General features: G+C 37.1%; 1 protein-coding gene across 2 annotated transcripts in view; it reads right to left on the bottom strand.

Annotated features, from left to right (window-relative positions):
- Positions 1-6,149: 6,149 nt before the first annotated feature.
- Positions 6,150-19,118, bottom strand: part of RASEF (RAS and EF-hand domain containing) — a 39,571-nt gene continuing 26,602 nt past the window's right edge. Inside the window, exons 9-17 of one of the 2 annotated variants that reach the window (XM_069880821.1) lie at positions 18,894-18,985; positions 15,772-16,006; positions 14,747-14,884; positions 14,506-14,653; positions 13,580-13,661; positions 11,789-11,903; positions 10,849-10,968; positions 9,453-9,529; positions 6,152-7,519 (exon numbers count right to left, since the gene is read on the bottom strand). In XM_069880821.1, coding sequence (XP_069736922.1) covers positions 7,411-7,519; positions 9,453-9,529; positions 10,849-10,968; positions 11,789-11,903; positions 13,580-13,661; positions 14,506-14,653; positions 14,747-14,884; positions 15,772-16,006; positions 18,894-18,985 — 1,116 coding nt within the window. In that variant the 3' untranslated portion in view covers positions 6,152-7,410. Of the gene's footprint in view, positions 7,520-9,452; positions 9,530-10,848; positions 10,969-11,788; positions 11,904-13,579; positions 13,662-14,505; positions 14,654-14,746; positions 14,885-15,771; positions 16,007-18,893; positions 18,986-19,118 lie in introns of both variants that reach the window. The other variant, XM_069880822.1, reaches the window with a different exon arrangement.

Below are 19,118 nucleotides of genomic sequence, written 5' to 3'. Positions count from 1 at the left end.
GCAGATGACACCAAGTCTTCTTGAGGGTAGGAAAGCTCTGCAGAAGGATCTGGATGGGCTGGATCAATGGGTCAAGGCCAGTGGTATGAGGTTTAACAACGCCAAGTGCCTGGTCCTGCACCTGGGCCACAACCCCATGCAATCTATAGTCTTGGGGAAGAGCGGCTGAAAAGCTGCCCAGCAGAAAAGGACCTGTTCATTGACATGGGCAGCACGCCCAGGTGGCCAAGGTTAACAGCATCCTGACTTTTATCAGAAATGGTGTGACCAGCAGGAGTAGGGTAGAGATTGTGCCCCTGTACTTAGCACCAATGAGGCTGCACCTCAAATACTGTGTTCAGTTTTGGGTCCCTCACTGTAAGAAGGACACTGAGTTCCTGGAACGCATCCAGAAAAGGGCAATGAAGCTGCTGTAGGGTCTGGAGCACAAGTGCTATAAGGAGAAGCTAAGGAAACTGGAGTTGTTTAGTCCGGAGAAGAGAAGGCTGAGGGAAGACCTTGGCATTCTCTACAACTACCTGAAAGCGACATGAATTGTTGGTCTCTTCTCCCAAGTAATATGTCATAGGATGAGGAAAAGGCCCAGGGAGGTGGCTGAGTTGCCATCCCTAGAGGTACCTATAAAGATGTGTAGACATGTGTTCTTAGGGACACAGGTTAATGACAGGCTTGGCAGTGTTTGGTTAACAGTTGGACTCAAGGGTCTTTTGCAACCTAAATGATTCCACGATTCTATGATAGCAGTTAAAGTTGCCAATTTTACTTGAAGCGGGTTTTAATTTGGGTTTTGGTGCAGTTTTTTCTTTGATATATGGACCCCTAAGTATTTCGTCTATCAGCAGCCCCGGCTGACTGGAGAAGTTCCACTTGACTGGAGGTTGGCAAATGTTACAGCAAACATAGGTTTGATAGGTTGAAGGGAGAATCTGTGGAACTACAGGCCTGTGAGTCTGACCTCAGTGCCAGAGAAGGTCGTGGAGCAGGTCATCTCAAGTGCTATTGCACAGCACACACAAGACAACCAGGTGATCAGGCCCAGTCAACACGGATTTATGAAAGGCAGGTCCTGCCAAACTAACCTGATTTCCTACTATGACAAGGTTACCCACTGAATAGGCAAGGAAAAGGCTGTACATACAGCATACCTGGACTTTAGCAAAGCCTTTGACCCCATTTCTCACAGTATTCTGCTTGAGAAACTGGGTGTCACTGGCTTGCACAGGCATACACTCTGCTGGGTAAAAAACTGGCTGGATGGTCAGGCCCAAAGCATGGTGGTAAATGGAGTGAAATCCAGGTAGAGGCTGGTTGCAAGTGGTGTTCCCCAGGGCTCAATGTTGGGTCCAGTCCTGTTCAATATCTTTATCAATGATCTGGATGAGAGGATTGAGTGCACCCTATTAAGTTTGTCGATGACACTAAGCTAGGAAAAACTGTTGATCTGATTGAGGGTAGGGAGGCTCTACAGAGGGATCTGGACAGGCAGTATCAATGCACTGAGACCAATGGTGTGAGGTTCAACAAGGCCAAGTGCCAATTCCTGCACTTGGGACACAACCCCATGAAGTGTTACAGGCTTGGGGAAGAGTGGCTGGAAAGCTGCCTGGCAGAGAAGGTCCTGAGGGTGTTGGCTGACATCTGGCTGAATACAAGCCAGCAGTGTGCCCAGGTGGTCAAGAACACCGATGGCATCTTGACATGTATCAGAAAGAGGATGGCCAGCAGGACCACGGAAGTGATTGTGTCCCTCTACTTGACTGAATACTGTGTTCAGTTTTGGGTGCCTCGCTACAAGAAAGAGAATGAGGTGCTGAAACACATCCAGAGAAGGTCAATGAAGCTGATGTAGGGTCTGGAGCACAAGTGTTATGAGGATTGGCTGAAGGAACTGAGGTTATTTAGCCTAGAGAAAAGGTGGCTGAGGGGAGACCTTTTCACTGCCTACAACTACCTGAAAGGAGGTTGTAGCAAGGTGAGTGTTGGTCTCTTCTCACAAGTGATAGGATGAGAGGAAATGGCCTAAAGTTGTGTCAGGGGAGGTTCAAATTAAACATCAGGAAAAATTTCTTCATCAAAGAGGGCTATCGGGCACAGGAACAGGCTGCCTAGGGATATGGTTGAGTCAACATCCTGGAGGTGCTGAAGAAACAGTACCTGGAGGTACTGAAGAAATGAGGTGTTCAGGAATACGATTTTGTAGTGGACAGGTACAGTTGGACTCTATGATCTCTAAGGTCTTTTTACCAATTTTCTATTTGAGGCCTAGAGCCTTAGAGCATAATCGCAATAGACTTATTACTTCTGGTTATTTCCTTTTTTTTAGCCTCACCCATATCACATATTAGTGGTTACAGACAGTGTGGTGAAAGCAACCCTGTAAACAGATAGAGCAGCACAATTTCAAGATTTTTTCAGGACTCACTATGAGGGACGTGTCTCAGCCCAGATGTAAACTGATGACTGTTCAATTAAGGCTAAGATGTTAGAAGCAGTAAGAGATTCCAGTAGTTGCGCCACTCTTGTACGGTACTGGCCGCTGAAATGAGTGAAATCTAACAACATTAAGCTGGCGGGTCACTGACAAAAAGAAAATACACAGAAGAAAAATGGCTATTGAACCATATTTTATTATACTGCAATTTGGAATACAGAGAATTTGAAGTTCTTTTAAAATACATATATGTTCAAAGTTACAGGGAATGCAGTGATTTGTACTTTTGAGGAACAAACTGCATGAACACCACAGCTTTACTTGTGAACATTATATATTAAAGTTTCAAAAGTCTTCACCATTTATAGCCTTATTTATTTAATATACAGGCTTATCTTAAAAGCAATTGGCACTGAATTTCTTCCACATACTAGTATGAAAATACACTTCTAATTTAAATATTTCACTTTATATTCAGTGGGAAACCTTCACAGGCTGGGTTTATTTGTTATTCAGCCACTTAATGTGTAATTTCCTATAAACCCAGCTATCTATACCCACAACACAAAGACTGCAAGTTGTAAGAGAAGGACGACTACTTAAAACCGAGTAATACATTTGACCCTACCTTCCACACCTCAGTCAAATTTTCTTTTAACATAAGCAGAGTTTTCAAACAAATCAAGATACGTGGGAAAAAAATAATAATGATGAATATTAACGTTACTAGTCCTAAAGATACCAATAAGAAAGGATTAGGCCTGGTGGTAATACAGTGGGAAAGAAATACTAAGATATATGATGCTGTAAAAATCTGCCTAAATCTGTAAGTAGCTTGTACAGGGTCAGAGGGATAGCATTATGGGCTACATCTAATCTGGAAAGATTAGTAGTAAAGAGCATTAGAACTGCACACAGGATATTAATGCAATTTTTAATTACCTCATACAATCAGAAACATCTTGGAAGTGTGTTTCTTTGTAATATAACTATATGAATAAATGTCTCCCTTGGGGTTATGAGTTAGGGATTTTTCACTAAAATATTTTTCCTCTAAAAATTTACCTAGCATTGTTATACATCATTGGACTGGGAAAAAAGGATTTATATTTGATCAGATTGCCTGTACAGATCCTATTAGCTAAACTGGGGACCTGCATGGGTGTACATCTACATGATGCTCCTTGCAGGAGCAATCTGTACATATTTTCCTCGGAATACATTTTAATAGGCTATACAGATGTGAATTTTGTAGTCAATACAAAAATAATTACAAAGAAAAATACTTAAACCATGTTAGGCCATAACTGTACTTCTAAGAACAATTAAAAGAAGCTACAGCTTGTCTTATTAAGTCACTAACATATGCTAAAGAGGCACAAAGTGGTTACAAGAACTTATGTGATCAAAACATTTTCAGAGCATCTCACAGAAATTATTGCCTTAGAAATGTATATTACACCACAATTAAAAAGGGTCAAAAGCAATACAATAATACTTCCATGTCAACTGAATAAAAAATAATTTATTTACAGATCATGCAGGAAAACAATGAAAGGCCTTGCCTTTTCAAATAAATAGAAGCACTAAGGGTACACATCCACTAACTGAAAAAATAACTTTGTGCCATTAAATGAATCATTCTTATGTACTAAACAAAACCATAAGTACATTCAAAGCACAAGAGTGCAACCCTGTCAGCTTTATAGCTCGTGTTTGCCAAAACAACAGACAGCTTGATATAGTCATTATTCCCATATATGAATACATGCTTTAATTTCTAAATTTAAATATTTTTTTCCAAGTTCTTTTTGCTTCAATGTGAATTCTATGTGGTACTATATAAATATTCAGACTTGAGGGAGCTGATCATCATAGGATTTCTAATATTATTTCCAACTGAACCATTCAGTAAAGTTTTCTGAAGTCATCTATACACTGACCATAAAACTACTGCAAGGTAAAACTTTGTTAATAGTTTCCAACCCTGAATCATATTTAAAAGCAACACTGTTTCAAAATTAAGTTGCCTTACATGACACAAAAAAATTACAGAGCTTAGAAAAGACAATTCAGTTTATACAATTTGGCCAAATAACACAAGAGAGATTTTGGATATTAGAATAAACAAAAAGAAGTACCCAAAATATCAATGGCCCAATTCTGCAGAGAGAAAAAAATATCAGTGAAGGCAGGTGCCAGAACTCATATCATTCACCTAAGTTCTCTAGAGACATGGACATTTACCTTAGCTCTCTACAGGCGTTTGTACAGTACTCTCTGTATGGTTAAGACTCTTAGATATGAAAACAATTGCTGCCCATGCACGTACACTCCTAATTCTGGAATGTTGAAACCACATCTGCAAGAGGTACCTCATAATGTTACTACAGTGGTGAAGAGAAGGCAAAGGGTGATCTAACAGCCTTCAAACACTGAAAGGCAAGTAACCAAGATAGCAGCCAAACACTTCTTGGTAGTAGGACGTGATACAATGAGGAGAAATGGCTACAGATTTGTAGTCACTTGGAAAACTGAGGTTGGACATGGAGAGAAATTTTTATCCAGAAGGGGAATGCAAGCACAGGAATACATTGTCCAGAATGGTGGTGGCATCTCTGTCTTTGGGGATTTTCACAGCCTGGCTAACAAAAGCCACAGCTAAACTGATCTAAGGCTGGCAACAATCCATCTCTGCTTGGGTGGCTGGACAAAACCACCTCCAGAAATACTTCTTGCAAATAATGTTATGTGAACCTCTGCATTCAGCCAAAATATTTTTCTCATCAGGTGCATCAACAAGTTTTAGGCAAACATATTTCACCTAATTTACTGCAGGCTATGACCATAGAGCTGGTCAATCACTGGTTCAGGAGACACACATGGAACACTGAGCCTCAGCCAAAGCCCTACAAGTTATAAAAAGCAACACTGACGAAACAATATTTTGGAATGTAAGTAACAGCTTATAATTATGACCTTTTCATCCTGACAAAATGCAAAGACCTACATGCTGTAAGTTTACAACTCAGAAAACAAGTGCTGGATTATTTCCCTCCCTCCTCCATAATGCTGCAGGAAGAACTTTCTTAACCAATGTAACTCTGCTTCCATTTCTCTCCTGTGGAAGCAGAGAAGCCTTTACATAAAATGAACACAGAAGAGGCCCTCACCAATGCTCTACCACGTATTCCAGATAATTCTCAGGGCTACAGTGAGGCCTCTCATACTGTTGGGTGGGCAGATGCTACAAGCCTGAAGTCTCCTGTGTGGACTATATTAGTGTGTGAAGGTACCCCTAGTATATCAAAAAGGACACCAACCATGTTTTCTCTTCTAAGGTTGAAGTACAATATGGCAAAATAAAAAGTCCTATTCCTTCTGGCATTAGATTTCTTTCTTAATAAGAACAAGTTTTCAGATAGTCACTCAAGAATTAGCTGCTCTGATCTAAAGGTTTGAAAGGACACCTAAAAGCATTGCTCCTCCTACATTAAAACTGCATTATTTAAAAAAAAAACATATGAACCATTCTGTTTCTGAGAAATCCACATTCTATAAAATTGATAACACAGTACAGTGTTCAAATATAGTGCTGATAAAATCCAGTAGCAGCAGTAAGTCATAAGGATGTCCAAACAGTCCCTACGACTATTTAAGGTTGATCTGCTGAGCTAGTTTCAATCTGAAGATGTTCTATATATATAGATGTCCAATATATATAAAAAAAAGAACTGAAACTGTTTGCTGGTTCTGAATGGGCCCTATCAAATTCCCATCAAAATTAGTGAAAGCTGAGAAGAATTGGATCATGACTGTTCACTGTAGAAATACCTGCATTTTTTGCTACATTATAGGGCATTACAAGCAGCAATATCTCAGTTTTCAGAGATGCTGACACCTAAAGCTACCACTGACTGGTGAGTTTCTCATCATTTTCCTATAATCAGGAATTCCTTATTAAGGTAAGTGGTTACTGTTCACTTCAGGAACTTCTTTTAATGAATAGTTTATACAGATGCTTGTGCACATGCAGTAGTTCTTTCACTTGCAGGTTTAAAACTTCAAAAATGCATAACGAATATCCATTAAAACAGACTTGTCTGTACTATTACAATCCAATTAGTGTCTGAGTGGAAGACATTTGAAAGACAAGGGAAAATTTGCAACCCCTATCTATCTGCAATACTATCAATGACCTAGTCTAAACAAGCAGGCAGGTATTGGATCATCAATTAACCTCTGAAACCCTACATATCACAGGTATTATAGTCTCTCTGGAATTTTGAGCTGTAATGGTCCTTTCACTTCTGAGCTCTGTAGGATCAGATGTAATGTCTACTTCTCAGTTCAGAATGAAACCTCAACTCCCCAAATTAAACAAATTCTAACTCACCAACTTTTGCAAAATTGCAATAGAACTCCATGCACCTGCTACTGTCTTCTCCCAACAAACCGTTCAGCTTCATGCCCTGAACTTAGGGATTACCTGGATCTAGGCAAATTTTCAATGGTTTGGGGTTTTCTTGGGAAGTGTTTCATCAACATATAACTTTAGGCCTTCAAAAAACTACATAAGCAGATGTAAGCAAATAGAGATTAAATTAATTGAAGCCATATTTTTTTCTTTTCCTGTATGATATGATATTAATGTTTTCTATATCTAAGAAAAATTGAGCCCATAAAGAAACAAATAGGTAAAGATAAAATATATGACAATACTGTAAGCACTGGCAATTGTAATATTGATTCTGATCTAATTCCACTGACTTATACTACTTAAGAAAAGTGAAAACAGAGCCTAAGAGGCAAAGCAACTGCCTAAATACGAATGAGCAGAAAGTACAGTCTGGATTTTTAACATGATGTGCAATTCCTCAATATGCAAATGTATATATCCCCAAGAATACATTATTGAAATCCTTCATTTTTTTAAAAAATATGTTAAAGTTATTTCGGTCAGGAAAAGTATCTGTCACTTAAACATTGCAACAGTTTTTCGTGAGTGCCAATTTTTTGACAGTTGTCCCAGCCAAGCTAGTGACTGACCTCGTATCATCTTGATTATCACTTCGTTTTCGCACTTCACTGTAAAAAAAGGCAACCAAAGAAACAAAACAATGCCCTCCATTAAAACATTTCTATTCATGTTTACTGTTTCTCCCAGTAAATCTTACATAGCTCACCATCACCTGTGTGTGGTTAATACAAACAATGGCTTTACGTGCACAGAATCAACATGTCTCTACTTCGGGAATCATATCAATATTTCTACAGAAATCATAATTAGTGATAGAAATAATCTCCTATACGTAGTAACTCCAGTGTTCTGTTTTCCCTTTCCTTTTCTTTTGATAATTTTTCTTTAATTAGTTTTCTTCAGTATACCACCACAGAAACAGAATACATCCATAGCTGAAAACATAAAACTAACTACAATTTCAAGTATAATATTATTTCAGAGGAAAAGTTCGTATTGCTGCATTCTTTATTATAAATGCAGCCTTAAAAGTTGTGTATGTATGAATGATAATTGATCTGTATTCTTACTATGGGCCCCTCAGAATAGCAAAAGCCAGCTCTAAAATTTCTTGCTTATAAATGTAGAGATAAATATATATATAAGTCTAAAAACTAATTTCAGCCCTCTTTATATTAGCAGAAGAAATTCATTAAGTTCCTCTCAAAATGCTGTATTATTCAATATAGCGGTGGCAAAAAGGAACGCTACAAAGTGGAAACCGGTAAGTCTGTAAGACTATCTGCTCTAACAAAATGTTCATTTAGACATTTTTATTTTGAAATTAAATGCTTCTTTCAAAAAATTACTAAGATTCAAGTAAAAAAATTGAAACCAACCACTCCAGAATATGGTTCTGGTCAACAGCTACACCATTTGAGGGTCAATGAACCTTGTGAAGAAAAATATCAATTTTCATTTTCCTTTGAGACTCTGAAAAGAGAGGCTCCAACTGTCAAAAAAATTTTAATCCTTGAAACTGTTAAACAAAGTTATCATGTTTAAATATTAGACAGAATCTTCCAGTTGTGATTAATTTACATAGCTGTGCATGTTCTCTAATTTCATAATCCACTGCTGCACTCACAGACAGGTTCTTGGCATTTAAACATCTGGCAACTAACTTTACGTTGACACTAACAGATAAATAAATCCCTGTGTTCTAGCTATGTATCCAGCCGATGCATTTTCCTAGAAATACAGGTGCTTTTTAAAGTTCCAAGTGAAGACACAACGTTCCATGCTAGAAAGCCAATATTTTGTATGCAAGTCCTGTTAATCAGTACTGCTTTAAAAATGATCAAATACTGACCAAATCTTTAAATGTTTGATTATTGCATTAGGTTGCTGCAAAAATCATATGAATATGTTTTGTAATTCTAGCCTTGAATTCTGTGTATTAAACTGAAAAATCAGAGGCTGAGGATTCATTACATACCACCAGCCCTTCCTAATTACACTGTAACTAAGAATGGTTTGGAAAGGTAGCAGAAGTGTAATGTTTGGCTCATCTCTTTTGGAGAGAGAAACACCAAAGAAAATATAAGGGATTAGAAGGATCAGTAATAATATTGAACATATATTAGTATATGTGAAAGAACTCAGAATCAATTATACATAGAATATATACATTTGAAATTAATTTTATAAAGAATTAACAAAGTAAATCCATGTTCCATTAAACAGTGTGACTGATTCACTAAACAGGCTTTAAAATTGTGAGCTTCCTAACTGTGCTTTAATTTAAATATTAATTATTGAGACAGCTTTGTAACATTCACAAGTAAAAATGTTACTTGATTAAACTTAGAATAAATCCTGTCTTGCATTTGTCTGTAAAGATTTAACATGTTATTCTTCTTAAAATTTTGTTTGTTGAATTTGATACTGGTATAATTTTAAATGTACATGTGTGTCTTTGTAGGTTTATTCATATGTAATGTCGTTTTCACGAAATATACTCCAATGTGTTCATTCAAAACCAGAAACACAGCTACTTACCGAGCAAGATGAAGAACTGCTTCTACAATATTAGATCCATCTCTAGCACTTGTTTCACAGAATAGCGCATTGTAAGTCTATGAGTAAAAATAAAATGTTAAGTCATCTAATCTGAAATGGTTCCCAGGTATACTCAAATGGTTTCCTCAATAACACAAAGAAATATGACACACACTTAAATGAACAGGATTTCTTCTTCTTCAATACATTCATAGAATCATAGAATAACCAGCTTGGAAGAGACCCACTGGATCATCGAGTCCAACCATTCCTATCAAACACTAAACCATGCCCCTTAGCACCTGGTCCACCCGTGCCTTAAACACCTCCAGGGAAGGTGAATCAACCACCTCCCTGGGCAGCCTGTTCCAGTGCCCAGTGACCCTTTCTGTGAACAATTTTTTCCTAATGTCCAGCCTAAACCTCCCCAGTGGAGCTTGAGGCCATTTCCTCTCATCCTCTCCCCTGTCACTTGGGAGAAGAGGCCAGCTCCCTCCTCTCCACAACCTCCTTTCAGGTAGTTGTAGAGAGCAATGAGGTCTCCCCTCAGGCTCCTCTTCTCCAGGTTAAACAACTCCAGCTCTCTCAGCCATTCCTCACAAGGCCTGTTCTCCAGCCCCTTCACCAGCTTTGTTGCTCTTCTCTGGACTCACTCCAGAGCCTCAACATCCTTCTTGTGGTGCAAAAAAAAATCCAGTAATTTCTTTTTAATTGTACCATTTTTATATTCGGGATATTCTGAATAATAAACTTAATAAAATACACATTGCAAGCTTAATTTCTGAACTGAAACTTCTTGCCTACAAGACTGTTGCTAGCACAGGTTACTGAATCCAAGTTGTCAGCTACTCTTAACCTACAGCAACAAGCTTCTAAAGATTCCACATTCTTTTCTGCAAATTATGTGACATATGCATTCCTTATTCTCCATATAAATACATGCCAAAAACCCTGTCTGCACTCTATAGCAGAGTTGCCTTTTTATTTCCTGACATGGCAGGAATATAAAATAGTCCCTTGGAGATGAAAATATTCTGCTCAAAAGGAGGGCAGACACAAGACAGGTGAAATGCCTCATATGCTCACTACTGTGTTTCACGTTTGTGCTGGCCATTTCTCTTTGGCAGCAGAAAAACTCAGTCTTCTTGCCTATCCACTTTTTCATCATGAAGACTGAGAAAACCATCCCAGCCAATAATGAAGTTCGTCTCAGGGGACACCTGAAATGTGATTAAGCCCACAAACATCACCAAAATAGGATATTTTTTCATAAAAAGTATCCATGAATCCTCATTACTAAGTCTGTACAAATTACAGGAAAATTAGTTTTGTTTACTTGTTTCAGACTAAAGTTCTTAAGATCATTTTAAAATGAAGAGGAAGACCTGGACCTTACCATAGCCAGCTTTTCTCCATAGTTTACAGGTACGCATTTTTGTCCTTGTTCTGTAACACCTTGACGGAGATCTGCTTTGTTTCCCACCATCATAATAGGAATATTGTCATGAGTTGCATCCTGTAAAGAGGATTTTATTTCGTTTTTGCCAGAATATGCAGAATGCAAAGAAGTAACTAGTATCATTGCATCATGCTGATTTCCTTCCCACAAAACAGTTTTGGACACTATCATAAAAACTGACAAATTATGAAGTCATCCTGAGAACTCTTCATGAGCTAGCTGATATTTTAAGTGACCGTCTTAAACATCAGCCTGTAAAGATGTTCTTCCTTTGCCATAGTCCCATTTCCCAAGAAAGAATGTCATGTGTTAAGGTAATCTAAATGCTACATGACAAAATTACCATGGGAAAAGTGACCAACTTCTTCACCATGATAAAAAGAAATAGTCTTCAGAAGGTGAATTAGAGAATTGGCTTATCACTTTCCCTCCTGTTAACCCACTCTGGTAGATAAGATAAACTCTTCGATAAAGGCAAATTTGTATTCAAATAAACAAACAAGATGTAATTGTGGAAAGAAATACTGAAAATTTCACTTGAACTAGAGATAATTTACAGAATCTCACATATTATTTTAAAATGCAAAGACTCCAAGGAATACTCAAGCCATCCACAAGAGGGTATGCAAAACGGTCACTAGTGTTCATTTCAAAAGGAAGTGAATGAGAAGAGTGTGATTACCCTTCTGTAAAAAAAGATGCAACAGTTTTACCAGCAATTGAACAGGTCAGGATGTATTTATGATTTCTATGTAGCTTTTACTTCTATGAAAAGCTGCAGCCTGGTTAACTTCCAATATGCAGATATTCAGATTTTATAGATAATAATGTTAGCAACATAGCGAGAGAGAGGGTTGTAAATACTTCAGCATCTTACCTCAATCATATCCACCCATTCCCGCACATTAAGAAAGCTTTTTTCACACGTTACATCATATAACAGTAGGACACCATCTGCTCTTCTGAAATATGATTTAGCAATACTTCGGAATCTTTCAGGAAAAAAAAAGATTTACATAAGGCCACATGATCAATTTAACATCATTAAGAACACGGCATAATTTTATTGCATTTGTTAGTAAGATTATATCCACAACACAAGATGAATTTTCTCATAGCTTCTTTCATAACTATTTCTCAAATACTGCTCATGCAGGTCTACAAACACCCCATAAGGACCCACAGGATTCTGTCCTAAAAAGCAATTAACATTTCTTTGTATTAAACCAGTCTATCTATCACAGGGAAGTGAGATCCTGCAGGGAAAAAATCAGGAGGGCTAAGACCCAACTAGAAATCAGATTGGCAAAGTCTGTGAAAGGTAATAAAAAATCTTTCCATAAACATATTAACCATAAAAGGAGGACAAGGGAGAATATACAGCCCCTATTGGATGCAAAAGGAACAACAGGGACAGGGGATGAGGAAAAGGCTGAGGTACTTCAAAGCCCTCAAGCTCCGCCAGGGGAGATTTAGGCTGGACATTAGGAAAAATTTCTTCACAGAAAGGGTCATTGGGCACTGGAACAGGCTGCCCAGGGAGGTGGTTGAGTCACTTTCCCTGGAGGTGTTTAAGGGACAAGTGGATGAGGCGTTGAGGGGCATGTTTTAGTATTTGATAGGAATGGTTGGACTCAATGATCCAGTAGGTCTTTTCCAACCTGATGATTCTATGATTCTATGAAATAATCTCCTTTGTACTGGACTTTTTATCAGGTGAAAAGGCTTTTTCACTTACATATAACTTCATAAATTGAGTGGGTTACTCTGCTACACTTGAAAAAGATATTAAACCAATAAACCTATTGCAGGAATTAATTCATCAGTTCAAGTCATCTTTGCTGTTAACTTAACTCAATCTACTTAACAACCAAGCACAGCAGCTATGTATTACATTATATAATAAAATATTCTTCACAAATTTATTTTTAACAACTTGGCCTCTGAATACCTACTTCACAATCACTCAGGCGAAAGCAAACACATACAGCCCAATACAAATCCAAATCAATGAACAGATTACACTGACTTTCAAAGTATGAGCTTAATCTCTTAATAATCTTCTGTCAGTAAAAAATAATGGATCTCAGGTGAGGATATCATAAAGTTTTGAGACACTCTACCCAGTAATTTGAAGAACATTAGATATACATTCAGTAATTTGTGCAATTTTGCCATAAGTCTTTTTAAAATCTTTGGGAATAAGTTTCCATACACTAGATAAAATCAGGATCAGGAATTTTAAGAAAAGGTGAGGAAGGTGAAAGGAAGGGAATCTCTAAGATGAAGCCTGCTCAAAAATATAGGTTTATAAGGACAAAGAAAACCAAAGACTAAAAATTGAAAAAACAACACACATCTGTACTGTATCTTTGTGTACTGCAAGAGGACATATGGATTTCATTAACTAATGCTGTGGTGAATCCCAACTATCTCTCTTTGCAGAGAGAAAACATTACCTCAGGTGTCATCAAAGCTATCAAATAAACATTCCACCTGTCTCAGAGTGTAAGCAGAGCAAAAGCTGATCTGATTATAATGGGTAAATTCAGTTAGTTACTATAGGGTATATAATATTTAGTGGGATTTTTTTCACATAGATGAAAAAAGACAAATGCCTTTTAGAAACAAAACAACTGAAATTGCATAAGTGCAGAGAACTACTAACCTCTCCTGCCCAGCTGTGTCCCATAGTTGTAGCACTGTAGGTTCTCCATCAACAATTAATCTTTTCATTTGAAAATCCACACCTGGAAACAGTAATGTGTATAGTCTAATCAAAAACATCAATAACCTTAAAAAAAACCACAGAGAATTAAATATTATGTGCCATATGAAGTTATTTCAAAATTCATCTCTTTTAACAGATTATGACATTTCAGTCATTCACAAAGCCCTGAACTGTAATGAACCCCAGAACATACTTGATTTGTTTTTAGAAAAGCATTTAAAGCATTATTGTACCCACACACATTCCCAGAGGCACTGATACAAATGTGGCATTGTGACCACCAAAAAAGGAGATCCCTCCCTGCTTTATTTTGCTAAACATTTCTATGGAAGAGAAAATGTTTTATAAAACAGACCTTATTTCAAATGCCAAGGCAGAAAAAGATTAATTAGATCAAAAACCCTGACTTAGAGCAAATGAAACAAATATATAACTACAATTTGATCGGAAGACAAAAATATCAGTCTTTGGAATCAGTATGACAAGTTTGTTAGCTGACAGTGGTAATACTATACACAACAAACCAGTCAGAAATCCCTCCAGCTGCATTTAAAGCAAGGTTTCAATAACACTTTGAAGAAACAGAGACATAAAACAGTATGAAAGATATCAGAGAAAAGTATTAAATACTAAAGAAGGAGAAAAGAGCTGAATAGACAAGAGAGCACTGACAAATGCAATTACAGCAGTATTATCCACTCTAAATAGCAGTTAGATACCTCTAAGCTTTAGTACTCAATTAGATTTCATAGCCTGAGAAACTGCATGTGCATATTCAGGTAGTCAAAGACTGTAAGTTTTTCACCCACTTCCGCAGAACAGCAATGAAATTCACCTCAGTATTTTAAGAACAATAACTATACCTAGGGTTGCACTGGTGTTGCCTCGAAACTCATTCTTGCAAAGCCTGGTAAGGAAACTAGATTTTCCCACTGCTGCATCTCCAGCAAGAACAATCTTGTAAGCCTTCTCTGAATTGGGGTATTTTGGTGTGCATTCACTAGCATCTGACTGAAAAAAAAAAAAAATCCTTCTATTTCAACTCATGTAGAAAATATTCTCTATATTGAACACTTCTTTTTTTTTTTCTGCAGAACTGTTTACCTTAGGAGTAAGAGCAGATATGTATTTCCTTGTTGAAGCAATTGAGCTGCTTCGACTTATTGGTCGTGAGGGCTTCCAGTCTAATACTGTGCTGCTGTTATCAGGACTGTATGCTTCTTCATCCCTGATCTCTGGAACCTGAAAGTATAAGCTAGTGTGTTTTAATAGTTTCAGTTACACTGAGATAGAGGACCAAATAGAGTTGTGCAATCCTAACTGTGCAAAATAACTGTGGTTATTTTGTTTTTATTCACGCTTGCTGTTTCCTGTAGCCTATGCTCAGTCCTTAAATGTTGTCTCCTATTTTGCAAAAACGCTTTCAGTACGGTTTCCAGACAGAACAAATAAATTTCCATATAGAAAACTTCAGCTTAAGAAATAAGCACAGTAAACAAATAGTTAATTTCAAAGCTTATTTTACAAAAATCAAGTATTTCCCAACAAAACGTTACCCTTTATGATATTACTATTCAACACATACTAAATACAACACAGCTGTAATCAGCACTATTCACAGCATTTTCAATAGCTGAGACTACATGTTTCTATGAAATGCACATTAAGGGGTCTGATATGAAAAATCCATGTTCTGCTATGCTTGATACTAGTCTTGCTATGTAGTCATCAGTAATTCTCTCTATGTTACTAACAAGAAAATGAACACAATAACTTCTTCCTACATTTGTAAATTCTGAGACTTACTGTTAGTCAACGTACACAATAACAGCACTCTTTTTCTCACATACATGATTATTACATTCACTGCCACATCATATTAAGAGAAAGTGAACAGAAACCTACTTTATTTCTATAGTATCTGCTTTTTAATCTTTAGAAAATGGACTCCTGTCTGCATGCTATTTAACAGCCTTCAAAAACCCCATGTACTTGAAAAATTATTACCTCAAAAATCTATCAAAACATCAAAACAAACATTTTTTTTTAAAGAGGAATAACTATTAATGCATTCTTCTTTGTCTCTAGCCAAAGGTCTTGCTCAGAGAAGTAGTAAGTCCGACACTTACATCTGTATCAGAAGCATCACCACCAAAGCTATCTTGCATACACTGTGACCTCTGAAAAATCCTTTGATGCCTGAATTCCACTTCTGAATCGTACTCATTGGAATCTCTCAGGGTAGACAAACCACTGTCAAAACAGCTCTCAGGTAAGCTGTCAACTTCACAGTTTATCCTTTGCATAGGATCACAAAGGGCTAGAGAATCATAATCTTCATCCACACAAGACGAATGAGATGATCTAATCAGAAAATATTGTGGGGGGGAGAGGGTGAGAGAAAATTATTCTACAATTGGTTTTCCCAACAAAATCCAAGCCATTCTGGAACAGTCAATATTCAAAAATACTAACTATCCACCTTAAGACACATGTCAATACCTAATTTGCCTTTCTAAATAATTTCTTTTTCAATCATATGTCTTAGGATTAAATTAGATAATCTTAGATTAAATTAGATAATCTATGTTATTCCTGATGACTTCCCCAGTCTCAGTAACAATACCTATTTATTCATCTGCAGAAAAAATAATTGTCTAAAAAGTATGCATAAAATTATGTACTATGAAGACAGCAAAGACGGAAAATTACAACTGATGGTTTAGCTAATTTGGGCCTATTTTGAGACATATAAAATGACCTTGAAATACTGTATGCAATTTAAATGAATGCATTTGTTCAGAGGGGCACTCAGGCCAATAAGTCACAGCTATATAAACAGAAAAGGAGAAAACAGTTTAGGAGATCAGTAATGGTGGAAGAAGTCAATGAAATATGTTTTCTTACAGTTTGTTAGGCTATGCAAAACTTAAGGTATTACACGTCCTTTCCCCTCACCTTTCCCCTCACCCTCCCTTCAAAGGCTTTTTTGGTGTTTTTCTTTTTCCTCATTCTGGATGCAGTAACATATAAAAATACTTAAATGGATGCAGTAATGGATGCATGGCTTACAGAAAAAAATAATTTGGTTTCTATGTATGTAAATGAAGAGAAGATTAATAGACCGAGTCTTAAAGGAATCAATCTTTTAAAAAAAGTTTAGAATAGAATCATAGAATCACTAGGTTTGCATTTTTAACCTCACTGAAACATTAATTCAATGTTTGGAATTTAATATGTGCAATGACCAGTGTGCAAGTTAGGCCAAGATCATAGAATCATAGAATCACCAGGTTGGAAGAGACCCACCGGATCATTGAGTCCAACCATTCCTATCAAACACTAAACCATGCCCCTTAGCACCTCGTCCACCCGTGCCTTAAATACCTCCAGGGAAGGTGAATCAACCACCTCCCTGGGCAGCCTGTTCCAGTGCCCAATGACCCTTTCCATGAATTTTTTTTTCTGATGTCAAGCCTGAACCTCCCCTGGCAAAGCCTGAGGCCATTTCCCCTTGTCCTGTCCCCTGACACTTGGGAGAAGAGGCCAGCACCCTCCTCTCTACAACCTCCTTTCAGGTAGTTGGAGAGAGCAATGAGGTCTCCCCTCAGCCTCCTCTTCTCCAGGCTAAACAACCCCAGCTCTCTCAGCCGCTCCTCATAAGACCTGCAATTTTAAGGTGAAAAAAACCAAGATGTATGATACAGCTAAGAAAAGAAGTAGTATACCTACTGATGTGAATTGCTTGTTAGAAAGCAAATTAGTATATCTTAAAAATAATCTGATGTCAAGAAACAAAGTACTTAAAATGAACAGGTTTAGGGACATTCATATATCTTTCTGTCTTTTGATACTACTAAGCCATGCCTGTCAAGAGCATGCAAGTTTTATTTCTACCACATAAACCTTCCTCTACAGTAGCTTGCACTTCCCACTATTGTGGGAATGCAAGGATTGCACCACGTGGCAGGTACTAATAAATACTCACACGTAAGGACATCACTAATCCTCTAGAGAGTTTTAGTAAATCACTCAATGTAATATGCAACTCTGTAATAGATGCCTCTCAAAATTTGCAGAAGGTCCGACAAAGGAGAAATGGTTTTATCTTCATTCAGCAGAAGGAATCCATTCACAGCAAGCAAAACATTACTTCCAACAAACACTATTCCCTGAAATAAAGGTCTTTACTAGTGCATTTTCAACCTCACTGAAACATTAATTCAATGTTTGGAATTTCATATGTGCAATGACCAATGTGCAAGTTAGACCAAGATGTATGATACAGCTAAAAAAAAGAAGTAGTATACCTACTGATGTGAATGAAGAATGAAACTTCTACTCACATAGCAACAGCAGAATAAGAGTAATACTACTGAATGAATGGGGATGTTACTAGTGTGAAGCAGAAGCCAATTTAATCCCTACCACAGATATTCATCTCTCTGGCAAAATGTAAACCACAGACTACTAAGAACTCTAAGAGTTATCTTTCTAGAGTCTGAAGTATCAGTGAAAGAAAAGGAAGACAAAACAATCTATCAACTCAGTAATAACACATATTTGTGCTGACAGTTCCAGCTGTTAAAAAAAAAAAAAAAAGTATGAAAACAGCATGGTCTGCAGCACTTGAGTTTCAACACAATTCAGTGACAGAATCCGCAATGATCTGAGGAAGCTCTGATCAGTGACCTGCATCCACAAAGTACAAAGCCAAAGCTGCTCTGACCATTTGATATTTGCATTTAGGCAAATAACTCTTCTCTGTGGCTCATATCTTGTTAGTATCCAACTGCATTCACTGTTCTTGCCTATCAGTGTGAGATATGAATGTTTATTTTTTTAAGAATCAGGCCCACATACCATTGTAATAATTGTTACTGGGAAAACCAGTCGTAAAGACTAAAGATATTATCTAAAATGTTATATTTCCCAAGTACTGAGTAAGCTAACAGAGGTCCTTAGTAGATTTTTATAGTTTCTTGGAGACAAAGAGGGGAGATTGAGAATCAAGCTAGAATCAAAACAGTCCAAGACCAAACAAAAGACTCTCTGAACCCTACATAAGTTCATGATGTGCACTCAGAAGAGTTTTCATGAAGTCACTTCAGTATAATCAGGATCATGTACTACAGTCACATGTTTCTTTTGAATCAGACAGAACTACTCCCTTATTTGACAATATTTACTCTTCTAAGACAAGTGTGATGCTCTAGCCTTCTTAAACTTAATAAAAGGAAAGCTAGCTTACCTGTCATAACGTGGGTTTAGAGGAGACTGTTCACCATTACATTTAGGACTGCTTCTAGAAAGGGTACCTCCTGGTGAGGTGTTTGCTAACCGCTTCAACAGATACATAACAAATAAGTTTGATGAATACAGTGTAAACATCGAGATTTGTCATGAAAAAAAGTATGCAGCATCAAAATTACAACTATGCATTTTCATATATATTCAACTACTTATTTTTAATTAA

This window comes from Phaenicophaeus curvirostris, chromosome Z (assembly GCF_032191515.1).
Source record: "Phaenicophaeus curvirostris isolate KB17595 chromosome Z, BPBGC_Pcur_1.0, whole genome shotgun sequence".
NCBI lineage: Eukaryota > Metazoa > Chordata > Aves > Cuculiformes > Cuculidae > Phaenicophaeus > Phaenicophaeus curvirostris.
Note: the sequence above shows the minus strand (reverse complement) of the source record. Positions and strands in the feature narration are given on the sequence as shown.